Source organism: Hakea prostrata, chromosome 11 (genome assembly GCF_041222555.1).
Source record: "Hakea prostrata isolate BN-2017 chromosome 11, UWA_Hpros_2, whole genome shotgun sequence".
Taxonomy (NCBI): Eukaryota; Viridiplantae; Streptophyta; class Magnoliopsida; order Proteales; family Proteaceae; genus Hakea; species Hakea prostrata.
The window spans coordinates 26,603,999-26,624,923 of NC_142610.1; the positions used below are offsets into that span (position 1 = coordinate 26,603,999).

At 37.6% G+C, this 20,925-nt stretch overlaps 1 protein-coding gene and 1 long non-coding RNA gene across 2 annotated transcripts in view; both read left to right on the top strand.

Moving 5' to 3' along the window:
* The window catches only part of LOC149001228 (uncharacterized), a 57,775-nt gene extending 48,011 nt beyond the window's left edge, over positions 1–9,764 (top strand). The window contains exon 7 of the long non-coding RNA XR_016170690.1: positions 9,122–9,764. This is a non-coding gene — a long non-coding RNA (uncharacterized LOC149001228). The remainder of the gene's footprint in view (positions 1–9,121) is intronic.
* A 2,720-nt stretch (positions 9,765–12,484) lies between these two features.
* LOC149001229 (putative inorganic phosphate transporter 1-3) lies at positions 12,485–14,550 on the top strand. The gene has a single exon (XM_089140720.1). The coding sequence runs from the start codon at positions 12,618–12,620 to the stop codon at positions 14,259–14,261; it is 1,644 nt and encodes a 547-aa protein (XP_088996846.1). The 5' UTR covers positions 12,485–12,617; the 3' UTR covers positions 14,262–14,550.
* Positions 14,551–20,925: the final 6,375 nt, after the last annotated feature.

Genomic DNA, 20,925 nt, shown 5'->3' on the forward strand with positions numbered 1-20,925 from the left:
CATTTCTCAACAACATTTGTCTTGGAGGGATCAACGCCAGTTGCAGTAGGAGGATGATCTGCAGACGTAACTTGAGGCACTCTTTCTGTTCCTTCTTCCGGAAGAACCTCTACCACATGCGGATAGGGAGTGCAAGGATGGGGATATTGAGCCTCTTGTAGATGTGGAAGCCAAGCAAGGGACAGATGAAAGGAATAGTAAATGGCCAGTCCTAAGCAAGTTGGACAAACCAAGCCAAGCTCAGGTTATGAAATCGTTTAGCCGTTAATTAATTAAGTAGTAGTGAGGCGTCGGTACGGAGTTGTGTCAGCTGTGGATATAGACTTGGCTAAGGGACGGAGGGCACTGAACTGCCAATCAATTCCTTATTCCTATTGCTTGTTGCATTCTTTCCCCCTTCTCTCGATCTTGGGTGCTTAGCTCGTGAGTTCTCCCAGTTCTCGTTCTTCTTTTTAGCACTCTTTGCTTAAATAAGGGGCCCTTTACTGGAAATTTATCCATTCGTAAGGGTATGCACCAGGGTCATCGCCTGATTGCAAAGAAAGGGGTCCTGACCTATTTGACTATCTGGCCGCAGTTATTTAGGTGGTATCCCGAGATTGAAGAGATCGAATTCCTCCCGGGAACACACAAAACAAAGATATGAACTGGGTAAATGGAAATGGAAAAGAGATGTTTCCAATTCATCAAAACAAGTATTTGTATTGAAGGGCACATGTTAAAATTGCTTGAGAACCTCTTCAGAAAGTGTCTTAACCATAAATAAAAAGGCAGTATCTAGACACTGCTCAAAACCTGGCATGGCTGCTTGGATGATTTCATCCTTATACTCCTGCAACACCCTGAAATCTCTCAGAACTCTCTTCAACAATTGATGCATTCTCTTTAAGTATAGATACTTGATGGTTTAGCTCATAAAGCTCCATCTCAAGAGATTTCTTCTCTAACTCCAATCTTGCATTCTAAGAGGTCAGGTGTGCATTCTCTCCCTGAAGGCTTCCTATTTCATTCTCCAGATCTTGCACTTCTTTCACTTGTTTTTGCCAGATTAGATTCAACCTTGGCCTTTTCAAAAATGGCTAGATCTCTGGCCTTAATTGCCTCCTCATTCCTTTGGGCCTCCTCCTTTCCTTTTTTGCGGTATTTTGAGTTGGTCCGAACCTCTCCCAATTTCTTGTTTGCCAACTCCAACTCCTTGGTGGCCTCCCAGGCTTCACAGACACATCCACATACTTCATGGTAAGATCTTTAAGCTAGTGCTTGTTTGCTGCAACCTCCTTATTCAGCCTTACCACCTCTGAGTTGAGGCTCCAACTCCCCCTCAGCAGCTCATCCATTTGGCTAGTCAACGAATATTTGTTCCTGCAAGTAAATAAGAGAATTAAAGACAAGGAAAAAATCAACTTGTGTCAATTGTGTGTCATTTCAAGAAAGAGACTTACATTGACAGTAGAGATAGCAAAGTGCCCAGAGCTGTCTTTTGCCATCTCTTCTGATCCAAGGGAGCTATAGCGTTCTCAAGCCACTGCTTTGACTTGAATAAATCCCCATGAATAATGTCTCCCTCATAGATGAGCCATTAGGGAGTCCACTTGGGGATTTCTCCTCTTGGACTAGGCCCTTGAGCACCTCTGGAGGATGTGCTTCATGTTGGCACCACCGTTGCAGGGGTGGCAGCTGCCACTGATGTTGTTGTTGTGGTTGGAATTCTGGTAGCGGGCAGTGCAAAGGCCCTCACGGCGATGGCCATTCTAAATCCAATAGAGGATACTACACCTCCAAAGGTGCCTACCGCTGTAGGCATCCTCGCCGTTGTAGCTCCCCCAGAAAGTGGCCTTCCGGGAGCTTCTTTGGTGGGTCCCTCAATCCTTTCGAACGAAGGAAGCTCTGATAACCCTATGTATGCTAGGACTGCTTCAGGTAGAGGCATAGGCCTAACAGTCCTCACCACTTCTTCTTTTCCCTTATGGGGTGATGCATGACGCTTACGACCTTCCACTTGGGGCAGGGAAGTCCCTCGGGGAGTAGGGGGCGCCTGCTGACTCATAGCCCCCGTCTACTTTGAAGGGACTTGAATGATCTCCTCCCTTGCCTCCTGATCTAGACCGATTAAAGTCTTTATTTATGATTCAGGAGGCACCTTCGCGATTGGAGTGGGCAGACTTTTGGGGTCAACAGGTGGACCAGTCCATTTCCCTTTCATCTTGGCCCACTCCTCATGAGCAACTGCTTGTGTTGCCAAGTAAAAGTGGAACATCGCTTGATAGTCAGCCATTACAGGATCTGCATGAGACTACATAAGTTAGAAACACCTACGGAAATCTAAAAGCAAATGAAGGGCTAGCAAAGCAAGGGGGCCACCATCCATGATTCCCCATATCATCAAGGGAACATCAAAATCCATCTCTTTGCCGTAGATAGGATCCCCTCGCACCGGACAAACTTCCAGTAGATTTTGTCCTCCTCAGCAGACAGTGAAGGTTTGAAGTTAATTTTCCTTAGTCTACTCCTAGTGTAAGTAGGCCAGTCCAGTATGGCGCAATCCTGAGGAGGACGACATGCTATATACCTATCCCTTCAACCCTTATTGTTGGAGGGTAGGGTGCCCTCTTGAAACACCATAAATTTGACTTGGGCCGTTCCCCTCCTACTAAAACTATACAAACCTTCATGCTCTATGTTCTTTAAGCAGAAGACATAGTAGAATACGTTGAGGTATAGGTCTACCTTCATGTTATGACAGTAGCCAATGAACCTAACTAGACTCCTCTAGCCGTTTGGAGCAAGCATCCTAGGGTTCAGGTTATAGTGATACAGGATTTGCATCACAAAGGGATGGAATGGTAATCACATCCTTCCTAGCATGGAGTGGAAGTATAGAGGGAATTCCCCATCCCTTAGTAAGCAAGCCCTTTTAAATGGACCAAGGATCCAATTTCAAAGTCAAAAGGGATGTGGAAAGCAATCTTCATCAACTGTAAATGCTGAGGACGAAGAAGGTTGGGAAAATACTGAGGTCCAGACTTAGTTGTAAAATTGGAATGCCTCCTATCTAATGGGGTTTCAAAATTTGTTGAGAAGGGCGAACCCAACTCAACAGTGCTCTCAGAGGATGCTTCCTGACAAACAACCTCCCCTTGCTCAATACTAGAGGCAGAAGCAGTTTTAAGGGATTAGGATGACAAGCTACCCTCAAAGGGGTCTCCTCGATTCCAAGATCCCTCTTAGGGCTCTTTGGGAACTTCAAGGTTCCCTTGGTCATCATACTTCTTAACTAACCTTCTTCCTATGGTCCTAAAAGGTAATGCACCTACTAGAGAATTAGGAAGTTGAGAAAAACCAGGGAGGAAAGAGCTTCACGAAACTTTGCAATGAACTAAAGAGGATTAAGAAATTACAGTTGCAGTAAAAAGAAGAAGAATGGAGGAGAACGAAGGTGAAGGCTTTATAGCTAGGTAATTTTCAAATGGACGATCCAAATCGTTCCAAATCAATGGTTATCAAAGGTGTAACATTTCCCCTTCTTAATAACGTTAGGTTGTTCGGAGAACATGGCCATGTGGGTTGCCCTTCTAGTTACGCACACGTCACCTCATGTACTGACATAAACGTCAGAGCATTGGTTTGGTGAATTCAAAAAGCAGTTTTGACGATTCAAGCTCTCATCTACAAACGATGGATCAAAGGAGTGCCTGAGAAGCTACTTTTCGAATTGAATTCCTATAGTCCAAATCCAAAAACTAAGGGGGCTTATGTTATACCAAATTCTGGGCTAGACCACCAAAATGGAACGAACTGTTCGACTTGGTACATCTAGTCTTGACCCGGTTCAAGGAATCAATTAGTAACCTGTTAGTATACGCTTTCAGGGAAGTGACTCTTCCTTGAGATTGCCCACATGATATTGCCACATGGAAATGCTAACATGACGGCATGAACGTTCAATAGATATCTAAAATGTTATTTCCTGGAGAAAGTGGTGAGATGATGGGGGATAGCCTGTTTCTAGTAGCAAGCGCGTCAGAGCATTAAATTCGGCATTTAATGATCTGCTTTTATACCTTAAGTACTTATTTCTTATCTTAGGGGCACCAACCCATCCAAATCTTATTGGGGTTTGCTTCCTTACGATTTGTTTGGAGTTTAAAAGGGAGCACGTCACATCCTAGGTCCACATATATCAAGATTACTGACAAATCCGGGGGAAGGCGTATTCAAGGTCCGACATATCGGACGATGTCCCGTGTCAGTGACTGGCGACACCATTGACAAGGCAACATGTCGGCGACTTTTGGCAAGGGTGTTGATGAAAATTCAACCCCTGGTTTCGGGGGATATTTAACGTCGTTTTGGCTTGAATTTTGTTGTGTACCCTAATTTGAGGCCAATAAATACACTGGAGCATTATTTTGGCCTAAAACATCACTTAATCTAAAGTTTCTGATTGGCACATGCCAAGCTATATGTGGCCAAAATTGGAAGTTTGGAAAAAACTAATGTAAACATGTAAAGAGAATACAAATACACAACAAGTGAAGAGAAGTATTAAACTTTACCATTCATTATACAATTATGTTAAGTATGACTCATGCTTCACATTTTGTTGCCAACAGACACGGGGGAGTCGTGTCGCCCCCCAACGACAAGGCAATATATCCCCCTATGTCAGCGATATATCGCCAACACTTTGTTCACTAGGTGTATTAGGCTCTAAACTTCTCTAGCAAGAGTGGTGTCACAACCCATCCAAGCCCTCCATTCTCAATGAACATTTCCGATGGTCAAGGTTTTTCATTTTCAGAAAGAACTTGGGATTTGTCTATAAGCGCAAAAATCAGAGGAAACTGAAGGTAAGCCAAGATTCGTCTTGCATTAACTCCTCTCTTAAAGGATTTGTGTTATCCAAATACTGACTTGATCATTTGAGGTGGCTTCCCGTCCAAAGAGGCGGCCCACTCTCACTATTCCTCTTGTTTGCAAGTAATTGGTTTAAGTCATCCTCAAACCATACCAAGAATTGACAGATTTTGGAGCAACAAGATTGGATAAAAGACATACATTAACTTTAAGTTGGAGTAATGGAGATTTACAGTGGAAACATTGAGGTGTGTTTGGAGTGTCGTTTGATTGTTATATTCTTGACAGTTAAGAAATGGGTAATAGATAAACTAGGTGTCTTAAAGATAAGGATTCCGAGAGTCATGACTCTGTAAATTATATTCTCAAAGAGTCATGTCAATTCTGTATAGTCATTTTATGATACAGTTATTCTTGTTTCTGTGACTTCCTTTTTTTTTTTTTTTTGTTATTTTTCCCTGTTGAATGTACTGTAAAAATGTCCTCTTTCATTTATCCTTTTTAAAAATGTGGCTTGATATTCTTTCATTAACGGAATATTTCAAACATGTGGGCTACAGGACCTGTACATAGGATTGGGGCTCCCAACAACATAACTCATGTCAGATATTTGTAGGGACCAGGTGGTCCTGGACTTATGTGATGAGTTTTCGATGTAAGGATCAAACATGTAAGAAAGTCAGTATGGTTTTTAACCTCCTGATTCCAATGTTACTCTTTGAAACCTGGCTCTGCCTAGATTTTCTTGAGCATCCAAAGGGTAAGCCAAACATTTGAATGATTCATTCTGGATTGTTTTTGCTTCACAATCTTGAACATGGGGTTCACTTACTATATACCATTTAATAAAGTAGTTAATAAAGAAATGCTATGCATTTATCCTTTTCCCTCCAAAGTTTCCACCCTTTAGGGTTTGTTAAAGCCCTAATTTATCTCAATCCTCCAGCCCATCTTGTAGTTTGTTAAAACCCTAAACCTCCATAACCCTCCACATACCCAAGGTATAATTTCTCAAACAAATCCATCTCACTTGGGGACATTTCCCTTTTTGAATTTTTCCATTGCTTTCTCCAAAATCATCTCAAAACCATACCCAACTCATTCCATAGTTAACCCTAACTTTATAGATAGCCCATTTATTGGCCGGTTCTAAGCAAAGATAGATCCTAAAAGGCTAACCTAGAACCTGGGTTACATCACCTTTTCCCCTGAACTCAGCCCAAACCATCCTATACAAACCTATTACAACTTATTTATCTCACCCATAGTCTAGTAGGTCACTAGTTCAATCTCAGTTGAGGTCATCATACTCCATCCTCGATTTTTCATAACCGAAATTTCAAGAAACCCTTTCTTGGTCTCTTAAAGATCTTGGAGAACTAGCCCTCATTCAATTGAGGATACATCACTTTTCATTAGCAGTATATGGTGCAGTTGTTTTGTGGCTGTTTTGGCAAGGGTGTAGAGCATGGAGTGTGAGTAGTAGAAGGCCTCCCTTTTCCTAGATGCGTTGTTGATTGTACAGGATTTGCTCTCTTTGCCATTAGGATGTTCAAAATTTGTCATGGAATCATTACTCTGTTCTGGTCATCTCCTACCCTTCTTATCCCATATTTTGATATGCTTTTGTTAGGAAAGGGCAATTTGGGAAAGGACAGATCCATCGAGAGTTAGTGCCTTGCGCTAACTCTCGATAGGAAAATAGAGGCGGTAATTAAGAGTTTTATACCAATCAAAATTGCTTGATGCTTTCCTATATAGAATAGACTTGTAAACATCTCGTGGCTTCCTTCTTCCCCTCTCCCTCATTCTTCACCTTATTCTTTCCCAAACTAACATGGTATCAGAGCTGTAGGTCCTTTTATTCCTTTCGATTCTAAGAATTACTAGTACAAATAGTTGGTTCTATAGAAAGGAAAGAAACTTACCTGGTGTGAGAGTCGTTTCCAGAAATTAAAGGGATGCAGCACCTTACGTTGCACTTGTTGGTGATTTTTATTTGAAGATTGATGCAGCTTCTTACGCTGCCATTACTTTGGTGTCTTCGTTGATGATCGGTGCAAGAGAATGCCCAAACTGAGATGTGCGATGACCTCTTCTCAAGATCGTTTCCACGATTGATGTCGGATCTGCATTTTTCAGGTACGAATAAACTGCAATTGATTGAGATATTTTTCGTTTTGTGATTTGGGGTTGAGGAAGAGTGTCTGTAGTCCTCCTCACCCTCGATCTGTTTAGGATTGAGATAATCCCCATTCTTAGGAGAAGAAGCAGCCGCCGGAGTCGTCACTGGTGCTGGCTGTGGGGTGAGAATCAATCGGAGTTTTCACCAACCGACACTGATCAGAAAGAGAGAGAGAGAGAGAGAGAGAGACTTCGAGAAAGAGAAGTGCGTTTTCTGGTTTCTGGCTATGAGACGTGGTTAAGAGAGAGACTTCGAGAAAGAGAAGTGTGTTTCTGGTTATGAGACGTGGTGAGCAAGTTTTATGGATTTAAGTTGGTTTTAAGTTCATGGGCAATTAAGAGTTAGATTTGACTTCTTGTATAGGGAGCATTCTTCCTTAGGACACCTCCCTTTGATCCAAGTTCAGTCCAAGAGTCCCTCCTCTAGACTCTTTGACCTAGGGGTACTAGATTCCCTGACATCGTAATCTGAGATATAAAACCCTGACATCCCTTACCTAATGGTCCCTCTTTGGTTCAGTTTTATAGGGTCTTGGCAGATGAATGCCTTGCTTGTTTCCTGTAACCAGGGCTGCGGCAAGGTTGCCTTTGGAAGTGGGGGTTGGGTAGGCTTGAGCTGATGCTAGTCTAAGCTTCTACTATTCTGGCAATCGAGATTCTGGTGTGAATTGATGCAGTTTGGTTGTCTAAAAACATCCTCAAGTGTAAGGAATCCCTACACCAGCAGTATTGGGTGTAGGTCAGGTCTAAAATTGCGGTTTTAGGTTGAGGTAAATTGTTTTATTTAAGTCTTACTTGAACTTGGAACTCCAATAGGAAAGCTGAAATTACTGTTCATGTAAACAGTAACCGTGAATAATAAATCCTAGTTTTAGTAAAGTCTTATGTCGGTCAATGTGGCTATATATCTTGAGATGTGCCCACGATTCAATTAATAGAAATTTGTTTTGAGCATTGTTGCTTTGTGAGTTAGTGATACTAATGCCCTATCCACCCCCCACCCCCCTTGGGTTTCCCCTAAGCTATTCTTTATTTCCATTGAAGAAGCTCTAAAATTTTAGAAATTTCTGAAATTTCAAGGATTACTTCAAGCATTCTTAAGTACCCAAAAAAAAAATAATAAATAAAGCATCCCATGGGCTGTTTTTTTTTTTTTTTTTTGTGTGTGCAAACCATGGGCAGTTTTACGTTAACTATGAGTTAGTTTTCTTCTAATCCTCTAAATTCCAAACACAAATCAGAAAAATCTGCTTCATCATATCTTGCCTTCCTGATCATTCGTCCTGTCTCTCTGTTTTCCTGCCTTTTCCTTAAGAGATTCTTTCTGGATTTCAGTAGCATTATATCTCATAGATGTCTATGACTGACATATTAATCGACATGCTATTAGACTTCGTGTTAATTATAGAGTATCACATTCCCATGACCTGAATCTTAGGTTGGCTTGGACTATTTTGAAGTTATGGGAGACCTCGGTCAATGTGGGGAACTCCAATATCTGCAGCTTTATTTACAAGAATTGTAGAGGACTTACAACCGAAATTAAATAGAAAAAGAAGAGTCCAACATGGACTCAAATTTGACCCAAAATTCACCTCTGTTTTACTTCCTAAAATGCCCTATTAATCATTATATATTTTACAAGGCGGAATACTAGAGTGCTAGAATTTTCCTCACTGTTTCAATAGCAAGGTAGATTCATTATCTGGATGATAAGTTGTCATCTCCTTACTTAATAGTTGGAATTCCAGTCTTTTTAACATGAAAGGATGTTGTGTATGATTACTTCTGGCCTTTGACTTGGTCACTTTGGAAGGAAGAAAACAGCAGGGTCTTTAAAGTATCAAGTCAAACCGGCATATATAAAAGTGCTTCAGGAGAATTTTAAATAAAGAAAACAAAAATGGCATTGATGCGAGGGTTTTCTGCTCCTAGAATCTAGTTTCAGTGAATTGTGTCTTTCTGTGCTTCTGCTCCATTTACAGTACAGCACACTATCTCTTTTACAATATAGTGAGTTCCCATAAATAATTCCTTTTTCTTTCACTTGTTCATTTCAATGTTTGTATTTATTCAGCAGATGTTGACTGACGCTTATGCAATGTTGTGGAAGATAATCTGAAGCTGAAGTGAAAAACTGCAGTCATTGTCTTACAAGTTACAACCATGATGTGAACTCTGCCTCAAACAACTGGTCAATTTCTTATGCTACAATACATAGTCAGACCTCACAACATTAGTCTTTTGGTGCAGCCGTTATCACAGTGAGTTGTTCTGTTCTGCATTTAACTGCTAGCATGACAATGAAAATAACGCAACCAGGATTGAACTATTCCTTGGACACTTGGAGGAGTTAATCATGCTGCTTAACACAATTCAATTCTTGTAAATTTCTAATTCTTGTTATTCTACAGTTTTGTTCTTCATCCTTGCTAGAACCCTACCTGTGTTTCAATTCCCATCATATTCCTTTCAAAGAGTTGTTGGTGTTGACTCTGATCCTTGTCTAATCCAGTATTCAGTCTTTTCTACATACCTCCGATTTCTTGGTATTCTGAACTAGGAGGTTTCAAACCAGTATTTCTGTTTCGGTTCTAAAATCCATTTCTAGAGTTGAAATTCTTCTGCATAATTATCAAATGAAGAATGTATACATATTCTGAACCAATATCAAGTGAAGAATCTTTCATCTGGATTAGGTTCCTCCCATCCTCATATTTCCAGTTGGGGTCAAGATTTTAGTTTTATAGACGAAATTCATTTGTAGTCTCATTTTTTTTTTTTTCTCATCCTCTTAATTTTAAAAATCTGCTGTACTTTTTTCCTTGCAGAAGTAATTGTTTTTGGAATTGCTAATCATTGTGAGCCCATACTAACAGGTCTATTATGTGGATTTCGGGTCCTAAAGCATGCCTTTTTTTTTTATTTATTTGTGGCCTAGTGGTCCTAATCCACGTCAGTATGTGTCATATGGCTTGCTACTGCACCATATTTTCCATGCTGTGCCTTTTTTCCCCTGGAAATATATAACTCTTTTCTTGTTGGCAGTAACAAAAGAGTTTTTTCTTGCGTTCTTATGAAAGGTTACCACTTTTCCAAGTACAATCCATTGTAAATGTTTCAGCCATATATATAGAATGAAGATTTTAATTCATACATCCGGGTTTTGGAGTTGAATTGGGAATTTGGGATCAGGATTGTTCTCTTCTCATACTCCCATCACTTTGCATTGGAAAGTTTATTGTTGACATTTCTTTTCATATTATTTTTTCAACTTACATCTAGGATTAGATGTTGAAACAAAGAACATAAAAGAACATACAGGGACACTAACTAAACTTACTTTGTACTTATATGTTATGTTAATAATGCATGTAAAGTTGCATGAATATTGATCACAATTAAAGTACGTTCTAATTGTTGTTTTAACAACACTATGAATATTAACAAATGTGCGCCACATGTGATCAAAAGTGATACACCGCAATGCAATTTGCAGGCTTTTCTTTCTCGAAATTCTTTGTTGAGTTTTGTGGATGATTATATCTGAATGAAGATATCTTAAGCAACAAAGGCTGTATTTGGAGGTTCTTTGTTTCGATAATGGGTTGAATTTTAGGGAAAATTTATGCCATACACAGTTGATGTTTGGTGATAAATATTAAGTCGCATGTTTGTGAATATGTAAGTCATATAGGTCTATAGTGTGTTGATATAATACTTAAGGGGTGTTTTGGGAATTTAACAATGTTTCGGTATGTTGGTAGCATTTTTGCGGCATCCAATTCTATGTGGTAAAGAGAAATTCCATTTCGATGGTACAATAAACTAAGAATCTTAGATAGCTTCAGGTGAGAGTTAGGTGCATTGAGAACATTGATTCTATAGATGTTTGTTGGTATTTGTGGAGGATTTAATGGAAAATTTGGACAGAGACATCTAGTTGACAAATTCTCTTTGACATGTTACAAGAGACCAAAATTTTGGGTTCAACTAAAAATTTTTCAAAAAAAGAGAGAAGGCAACTATTACAATCCTCATGAAAATGATTATCCAAACAAATAGTCGAGGATCGGAAAAGAAAATGATATGGTCAAACATATGTTTCTCTTGACATTAACAAATTGGAGGATCAGAAAAGAAAATGAAGGTCAAACGTATATTTCTCTTTTCATCAAAAAAATTAAAGAATCGGAATAGAAAATGGAATGATCTATGGCGTTGTTGATCAGGAAGTAGCTTTTGACTTTAAACAAACCATTGATATTGTTCTCTAAGTTAATATTCTTTTTATTTTCGATTTTTAAAATGGACCTCTTTGTCTAACATTTCTGATAGACCATTCTTCTATATTCACATGATGTAGTAAAAAAAATACTCATCAGTTCAGATTCTCTTCACCTAGCATGTCCATGCAACCATACATCTATACTCACATGAGTTTGGGGCATACACTGCATATGTACTGTTGGTGTAAGACTGTATGAACAGTATGGATCAAATGTAGAAAGACAATCTAACGGGCTGCCTGTGTGGAGAGAATCTGCACTCTCAAAATGGCTTCTTTTTATGGTAGAAATTTCAAAGTAATTTTCTTGTGGGCTCTTATGTAGTCGTGGACGCAAAATCCTTTTATTACAATATAATTGTTCACGTTAATAAGTTGGCAACCAAGAAAATGAAATAAATCACTTCCACACCGGATGAGAGTCCTTTTCCAAGAGCAAGAAAAACACAAGAGTGAAATTACAGGATCATTCAATTGTGAGTTTTCGAGACAAAAGTAGCAAAATAATTGATTCATGGAATACCCATTTCCCAGAATTCAAGCTCTGCCTGTTCAAGTTGTTGCATCAATGGACATGGAGAAAGAAATAAGAAAAACGATGCTACAGGATCTACCTCTTCCAAAAAAACACCTACTAGTAATCACTGTCATCGTCAGTGATGTTTTTGGGTGATTATTTCTTGAATTATTAGTTAAAAATAGCTTCATTGGCACATTCAATCAAACCTTCCCCATTTCGGTTTAAGTTTGCTGTGAATTCTATAATCCAGATGAGATGAGGTTCCAAACTCAGATGCTACCGTGATCAATTTTGCTCAGATTTGGTCGCCATTTCCTAATATCTTATTCTCTAATATCTTATTCTGTCATTATCGTTACTAACCTTTTAAAATGTCAGTTTTGTTTTATTACTCAGAAACTGACTCAATTCGATTATTCTAATCTTTCCCACTCTATTTTTCTCTGTCTTTTAGGGTTTGTCTTCAGCACCAACACGTCAACAGGTTCTAGTTTTCTTTTCTTTCAAGTTATGGTGATAACTTATTACAGCTTTACATATTCAACCATGGTAGGTGTTTCTAGCTTTTGGCTCTGAAACTAGTTTCTTTGAACGTTGACTCATAATATAGCATATTCTCCATATGCGGATCCATACGCGGCCACTTAGTGAAAAAATCTGAACTCTGCAACACTATAAATTGAAGCCCTTCCCTCCCAACTGACCTTCAATCACCACCACCTTTAACTGCAACTGAGGTTCTGCAGACGACGAGCTAGTTAATTAGTCATGGCGCCTACGAAACAGTTGCAGGTGCTTAGCGCACTTGATTCAGCAAAGACCCAATTATATCATTTCAATGCAATTGTGATTGCTGGTATGGGTTTCTTCACTGATTCCTATGATCTCTTCTGTATCTCCCTTGTCACCAAATTGCTTGGCCGTATCTATTATACCAAAGCGGGATCATCCACTCCAGGTACATTACCACCCACAGTAAACTCAGCCATCAATGGTGTTGCCTTCGTTGGAACCCTTACTGGGCAATTGTTCTTTGGATGGCTCGGAGACAAGATGGGCCGGAAGCGTGTTTACGGTCTCACGCTTGTGCTCATGGTTGTGTGCTCTGTTGCCTCTGGTCTATCCTTTGGTCACTCAGCCAAGGGAGTCATGGCCACCTTATGTTTCTTCAGGTTTTGGTTAGGTTTTGGCATTGGTGGTGACTACCCATTATCAGCAACCATTATGTCTGAGTATGCCAACAAGAAAACAAGAGGTGCCTTCATTGCTGCAGTGTTTGCTATGCAAGGTTTTGGTAATTTAACTGGTGGGATCGTTGCCCTTATTGTCTCTTCAGCATTCAAGGCTGCTTACCCAGCTCCATCTTACCAACAAGATCCTGCAGGCTCAACCGTGGCAGCAGCTGACTATGTGTGGAGGATAATTGTGATGATCGGTGCAATTCCTGCAGTTCTTACTTACTATTGGCGTATGAAGATGCCTGAGACAGCTCGTTACACTGCTCTTGTTGCTAAAAATGCAAAACAGGCCACCGCTGACATGGCAACGGTGTTGAACGTGGATTTAGTGGCCCAAGACGAACAAAGCAAAGCAGTAGAGCCGGTGGTAGAGGAAAATCCCTCTACCTCATATGGGTTGTTCTCTAAGCAATTCCTTCGTCGACATGGTCTTCACTTACTTGGAACCACCACAACATGGTTCTTTCTAGACATAGCATTTTACAGTTCAAATCTATTCCAAAAGGATATATTCAGCTCTGTTGGTTGGCTCCCTAAGGCATATACCATGAACGCAATTGAAGAGACTTTCAAGGTTGCTAGGGCACAAACTATCATAGCTCTTTGTGGTTCTGTTCCTGGTTATTGGGTTACAGTGGCTCTTATTGATCGTATTGGTAGGTTTAAAATTCAAGTGTTGGGTTTCTTCATGATGACAGTCTTTATGATTGCGCTCGCCGTTCCTTACACTCATTGGCAGTCCCCTGGTAACGACGCTGGCTTTGTGATCATGTATGCCCTTACCTTCTTCTTTGCCAACTTTGGGCCTAATACCACAACGTTTGTGGTACCGGCAGAAATATTTCCAGCAAGATTTAGGTCAACTTGTCATGGTATATCATCAGCTTGTGGTAAAGCTGGTGCCATTATTGGAGCATTTGGCTTCTTATATGCTGCACAGTCAACAGACCCAACTAAAACTGATGCAGGTTACCCACCAGGTATCGGTGTTAAAAACGCTTTGTTCGTGTTGGCCGCAGCTGATCTCTTGGGTTTATTGTTTACCTTCTTAGTGCCTGAAGCTAATGGAAGATCTCTTGAAGAAGCATCTGGTGAGGGAGAAGAAGATGAAACTGGAGTAGAAGAGGAAGCAACACAACAACCAAGTTATGATAACAGGACTGTTCCTGTTTAATCCTCTATGAGTACTAATTAACTCCTTGAGTCTCCAAGCGATCAAGTGATAATTTTCAAATAATATCTGTGTTTATCTCTGCGTGTATGTTCGAGTTGTTCTTCTATGTTCTCTTTCGGTACCTGTTGATTTTCGTCTTGTTATTTCTTTGTCTTCTCTCTTTTTATTGTTTTACTTGTAATAAGGGACACCTATTCCTTGGGGACCGGCCGGTCATTGTTATAAATATACAATTGTAATCTTACCTTATCTTATATATGAAACTTATTTATTCATAAATTTTATTTTATATGGATAGCCCCTTCATTATAGGACCTGTGGCATGATTAGGTCATGGTCTCTGAATTTATTTTATATATATATATACATGCGTGTCATATCTACATATGATTCAAGAATCTATGGTTTTCTTTTCTTCCTCAAAAGATACTGAAAAATATACGTATTTTATGTAAACCCATTTTAAAATGTATTAATCATATGAATAATTGACGTATAATTTGTTAAGAAATAATTAATATTACTTAATCTTCTCCCCAAAGCTTATGTTTGCTATGTCAATGGTCATAGCGGATTATTATGGGATTTATATTGGTTCAATTATTTATGATGTTGGTGAGGTAGGCGACAAACATTATTACATATGAATCTCAACTGATTGAAAGGCCAGGAAAATAAAATAAAATTCTTTATATATTGAGGTTCAATATGAGAATCTAATGCTACAGTTTACCTCTTGCATGTATAAGACCCTACTTCTTTCTTTTGTGTTCTAATTATGATAAAATTTACTTTGATTTTTCTTATTTGAGTATTATTACTTATTTATTATATATTAATTATTGTAATGTGATTATCACAGTAGGGAAGACTTCTTTTTATGAATTCAATTCTATAATCTATTATTCTATTTACTGATGCTTGTTACTCGATAAAAATATAACTACCATATGTTTTCAAGTATCTTAAGTAAAATCATTTTTAAGCATGTAGTTCATAACTTCCGTGCAAATTTTCACACTAATATAGCTGAAATCTAGGTTCATAAAAGCCATATGAAATCCATATAATTGAGTTTTTCTTTTCTTTATTTTTCTTCTTCCAAATTTTCACTTGTACATTGTATTAGAATATAGGTTAGGGGATTGATTAAGAAACTAGTTGTAGTTATCTTCTTGATGTAAAGTAAACCTACTCAAGATTCTATTTGACTCTACCGATAATATTTTAAAGAGATAGTTTTAGGTTTACGCTAGCTTAAACATTATTTTCATCATTTACCTAATTTTACTGACATAAGATACTAAGGTTTTTGGTGTCAAATTTAAACAAACATAATCTATATTTCATTAAAACTTGGCTTTCATATTTCTAGTCCTTCAATCTCCCAAATCTAACTAGTCTCTGTACATCTCTATTGAACTCACAACTATGTGGACAATCAATAAAAAAAATTGACGCATAAAATCTAACTAATTCACCAAAAAAATTTAGGAAACTGATTGTATATTTATGTCCTTCAACCTATCCCCTTAAATCCATATTGAACCCACAACTATGTCGACCAAATAAATTGAAATTAACCCATCAAATCTGAAGAAATCCCAAAAGAACTAAGTATTGGATCTAAACACCTTTCTTGTAGGTGTAGATGTGTTCATTCTCTCCAATTTTTCTAAACTTTGACTTTGATAAAGCAATAGTTGAAATGTGATTTTCAAATATAATACAAAAGTGTTCTTTGGCTAGGTACTTGTCGTCATCCATGACCCTTTTTTTTTTGGGCATATAATCAAAATTTCTTCATATTAAACGTGTTAGCTTATCTCATGTTTGTCCCCTAGAGAGGGAGGTTGTTCCAACTTTCTATCAATTCAATTAATTAAAATAATACTAAAATGATCATTTATTAGTTCATATATATAAATATATAAAACTGATTAACTTCAATACAACTGGAGAAGTAGTTTCAATAACGTTGAATTTTGGATGTAGACTACTGGAGAAGGAAGACCGTGGGCCTTCATTGTCAAGGCATTGTGGTATTCATTTTTATTTTTTATTTTTTGTATTTTTTTGAACTCAGATTTGCAATCTTACGTATATCTTGGCTACATCTTAGGGCGTTAATTTGAATGCCGAACCTTATACTACGAGGTATTGATCTTTATTAATTCAACCAATCCGTTGAAGTTCGCATCATAATTAACATAATAGCAAAAAGAATCAACACCCACGTATCCAAAAATAAAGATATTTTAGTTTTTTGAGATGGGGACAGGGTGAAGCTGTTGTATATAGTTTAAAAATAAGGTGGGGATTCGCTCTTGGCCTTAACGGGATTCGAATCTTAACCTCTTATATATAGACGTTGGTCTTTTACCAACTGAGCAACTCCTTGAGGTTCTTTCAAATCAATCCAAGCCATCCTTGTTCTGGGACATCTATAGACAAAGAATTTTGAGATCATTATATTAGATACAAATTGTCTATGTCTAGCAACCTAGTGCTTCTTGTCTTTTCGACCGCTAGATGAAGAGTTTGGATTCTTTACATATCAAGAGTCTAACTATGTGGATTAGAAAATTTGTTCTCTATGTGGGTAAAAGATTCGGGATCATGGATGAATGCCAAGTGAATTAGTTAAATTTACACTATATGCACATACTTCAATATCAATAGAACCAACACCTACAAGTAGGGGGTCAAAGTTCGAATCTCTTCGAGACGAGGGGCGATGTCTCACCTTATTTTATGTAGTACCTCCAATCTCCAACAGACAAATTGTATGTTCAAAAAAAAAATTACAACTTAAAGTCAGTGAACATGAATTTAAACAATCCACATGGTCATCATCTACCAAAAATTACGAAAAGCTGAACGTGGATCCCTATAAATTAAATAATTTTAGCTAACAGAGCTTAGTCGACTAAAATATCGAATCTTCTTGGAGATAAGAACGAAGCACTGTCATATATTTAAATTATATATATAAAAAACTATCTTAAAGATATAATCGAAATACATATAAATTAGTCTGGGTGAATTTTTATACTTGAAAAAAAAAAAAAAAAAAAAAAGAAGAAGAAGAAGAAAGAAAGAAAGAAAAGAAAAGAAAAGAAGAAGAAATATGCGAAAGATGCATGCAGCTTGCATGAATCATGCAAACATGTAAATTTAAAGCCACTGATCTATTACAGGACAAATTTTCCATTTAAGAATACAAATGATAATAATATGTTTTGGCTGTAAATTGTGATTTTTATTCGTATTATTTAATTAATTCTTGAGCATAAGATTCGTGTTAAAGATTATCTCCTTAAGGGTCAAAACTGGTGACGATTTTCCTCCTGTTGGTATTTTGAACGTGGTTATTCAATTTAATTAGGTTTTATTGCTCCTAATTATGTAAAATTACATTGATTAAAATATTTTTTTACTAATATAAAATAGGTCAAGATGTGATTTCAAAGTCAAATATAATAGCCAAAGTTATCTTTCATATTATACAAAAGTTTATGAGGATAATACAATATAAATTGTGCATGGGATGGAATTTTATATAATATGACAACAACTAGGTGGCTTTAATTCACGGGGACCAATCTGATATGTGGACAACCTATGCAACAGAATTATATTGTTACAATAGAAAATTTTATTTTTTTATGAAAAATTAAGACAAAAAAAATAGAGTTTTGTTTATTATTATTATTATTATTTATCTTTAGGGTCGAGATTTTTTTTTTTGGGTAAAAAGTTTTCTTTTGAGGTATGCATAGATTGGTTACATGGGTCCATGAACCATGAATTTAATTTTTTGTTTTTGCTCTTTTTTTTTTTTGGTGAAAGACCATGAACCATGAATATGGAGTCAGACATGGTGATCAGAAAAATGGCAACGCAATCCCAAGCCCACCTGAATCATTAACTATGTGAAGTTATAAAACGAGAAAGCCTCATGGGCTGCAGCCCAACTCCTTCGAAGCGAACAATACTAGTTGGGCTTAGTTTGGCAAATTGATCATTTCAATCTCAAAGTTAACAGAAAGTAACATTTAAGCAACATGTAATATTGATCACTTAAGTAGGTAAGCTAGAGTTTGGGCCCAACTTAAGTGGGCCAACTGAAGAAAAAAACTTAGAGTTTGGGCCCAACTTAGGTGGATCACTAAAGTAGATAAGCTAGAGTTTGGGCCAACTGAAGAAAAAAGCTAGAGTTTGGGCCCAACTTAGGTGGATCACTAAAGTAGATAAGCTAGAGTTTGGGCCCAATTTAGTGGGCCAACTGAAGGGGAAAAAAGCTAGAATTTGGGCCCAACTTAGGTGGATCACTAAAGTAGATAAGCTAGAGTTTGGGCCCAACTTAGGTGGATCACTAAAGTAGATAAGCTAGAGTTTGGGCCCAACTTGAGTGGGCCAACTGAAGAAAAAAAGCTAGAGTTTGAGCCCAACTTAGGTGGATCACTAAGTGGGCCAACTGAAGAAAAAAAGCTAGAGTTTGGGCCCAACTTAAGTGGGCCAACTGAAGGAAAAAAAAGAAGCAACTCTATAGTGAACGCTAATTAGTAACAAAAGTGGGCCAACCATCACCATCTCTCCTTGACAATCACAACTCGCTAACCATCTCTTTTCTCTCCCCCTTATCTACAAGGATGAAAAGAAAGGAATAACAATTCCCACAGATCCTTCTTAAAATGTATTGATTACATGAGTAATTAAACTATAATTTTGTAAGAAATAATTAATATTATTTAATTTTCTATCCGTTAGGCTATCTTCCCACACATACATGAGTATGAGACTCATCTTGTCTTATTTAAAATAAAAAGACCTTGTAAGTGTAGGTCCCACTACCTTGTATGAGTGTGAGAGATTATTTGTATGAACTCTCTCGTTTTTTCTTAGAAATTTCAGAATGGCTTCTTCTGTCGTGGAAGCAAAATTTATTTTTATTGAATGTTGACTCATATATAGCATATTCTTTATATGTGGATCAAATCTCAGATTGAAAAAGTCTTGAAATTTAAAATTTACAACTCCCCATATTCTACAGTTGTAGACAGCAAAAAATTTTAAAAACATTTCCTCCAAAAGATTTTACACAATAGAATGATCCTTCCATCTTGAAATGCCTGCATCAAATGTTCCTTGCAAGACATCAATCCCTTCCCTGCATGCTTGGAACCACATAACGCCCTCAATATTTGTAGAGCTTGAGAATATATTATCCTTGTCATTTCACAGTTTCCAAGTCTAAGAAGGTGATTCCACTTTTGAATCGAACCGGCTATGCTCAATTTCATCATGGTCCTTCTCCTTCCTTTTCCTATTATGCCTCATCGGCTCCGCATCAATCTCAAATCCTAAACTTAAATCAAACCCCATCTCCGACTCGAACACCCACCACAGTCGTTCAACCACAATCCCAAACCTAGATCGACGTAGAAGCACAATGAGAGAAAAACACATTCAGAGAGAAGGAGAGAGCACTTCTCAGGCAAGAATAGCGACTGAGAAAACTATCAAGTAGTGAATGAGCTTCCGCAACTCGATTGAATGCAAGACAAAGAAACTATAACACAGAGTTGGCTCCATAATTGATGGGTTTTGTTGCGTGATTTGCAGGTGCCAGAATGTACACAGACTTCTCCATCTAGGGAGAGAGGGCAACCACTGAAACCATCATCGCTGTTGTTGCTAAACAACAATTTAGATCCAACTTAAGTGGGCAAGATAAGAAGAAAAAAAAAAAACTCTCAATATTATTTAATTTTCTTCCCACAGCCTACATTTCCTATGTCAATCGGCTATGACAGCCTTCTATATCTGCTTCTAGGATCCCTTTCAGGTCCACGAGGGGATCCAGAAAGAATTTTCTAAGGAGTTGCAGCTTCAAGCCTCACCTTAGTCATCCAAATCAGTGGCATTATTAGGAGAGAATCTGACTCGGTCTCTCTCTCTCTCCCAGCAGCATTTCTGACCAAATGCCCCAGGTCAGAATTTATTATATATTATTAATTATCATAGCAGTAGGGTAGGGAAACTTCCTTTTGATGAATTCATGTTCCACAGTCTCTTATTCTATTTGTTACATGATAATAAAAAATATATATATATATATATATATATATATATATATATATATATATATATATATATATATATATATATATATTACTATATATATGTTTTCGAGTATTTTAAGAAAAATCATATCTATATATTAAGCATGTAGTACATTATTGGATCTAAACACCTTACTTGTTCATTCTCTCCAATTTTTCTAAATCGTGATTCAAAGTCTTGACTTTGACAAAAGATAGTTCAAATGTGACTTTCAGAGTCATGAATAATACAAAAGTGTTCTTTGATTAGCTACTCTTCCTCCCCCATGACCTCTTTTTTAACCTTATTAGCTCGCACATAGAACGGATTAACTTAGATATAATTTCAAGTAGACAATACAACTGGGCAAGTAGATTCAATACCATTGAATTTTGTAGAGTGGTTTCAATTTTTATTTTTTATTTTTTATTTTTTTGAAACTGAGGAGGCAACCTAATTACGTACGTCTTGATTACATCTTATATATGGGCATTACTTTATATATAATTTTAAATATAAGATGAAACTTCGTATCCTATTCCAAGAAAATTCGAAC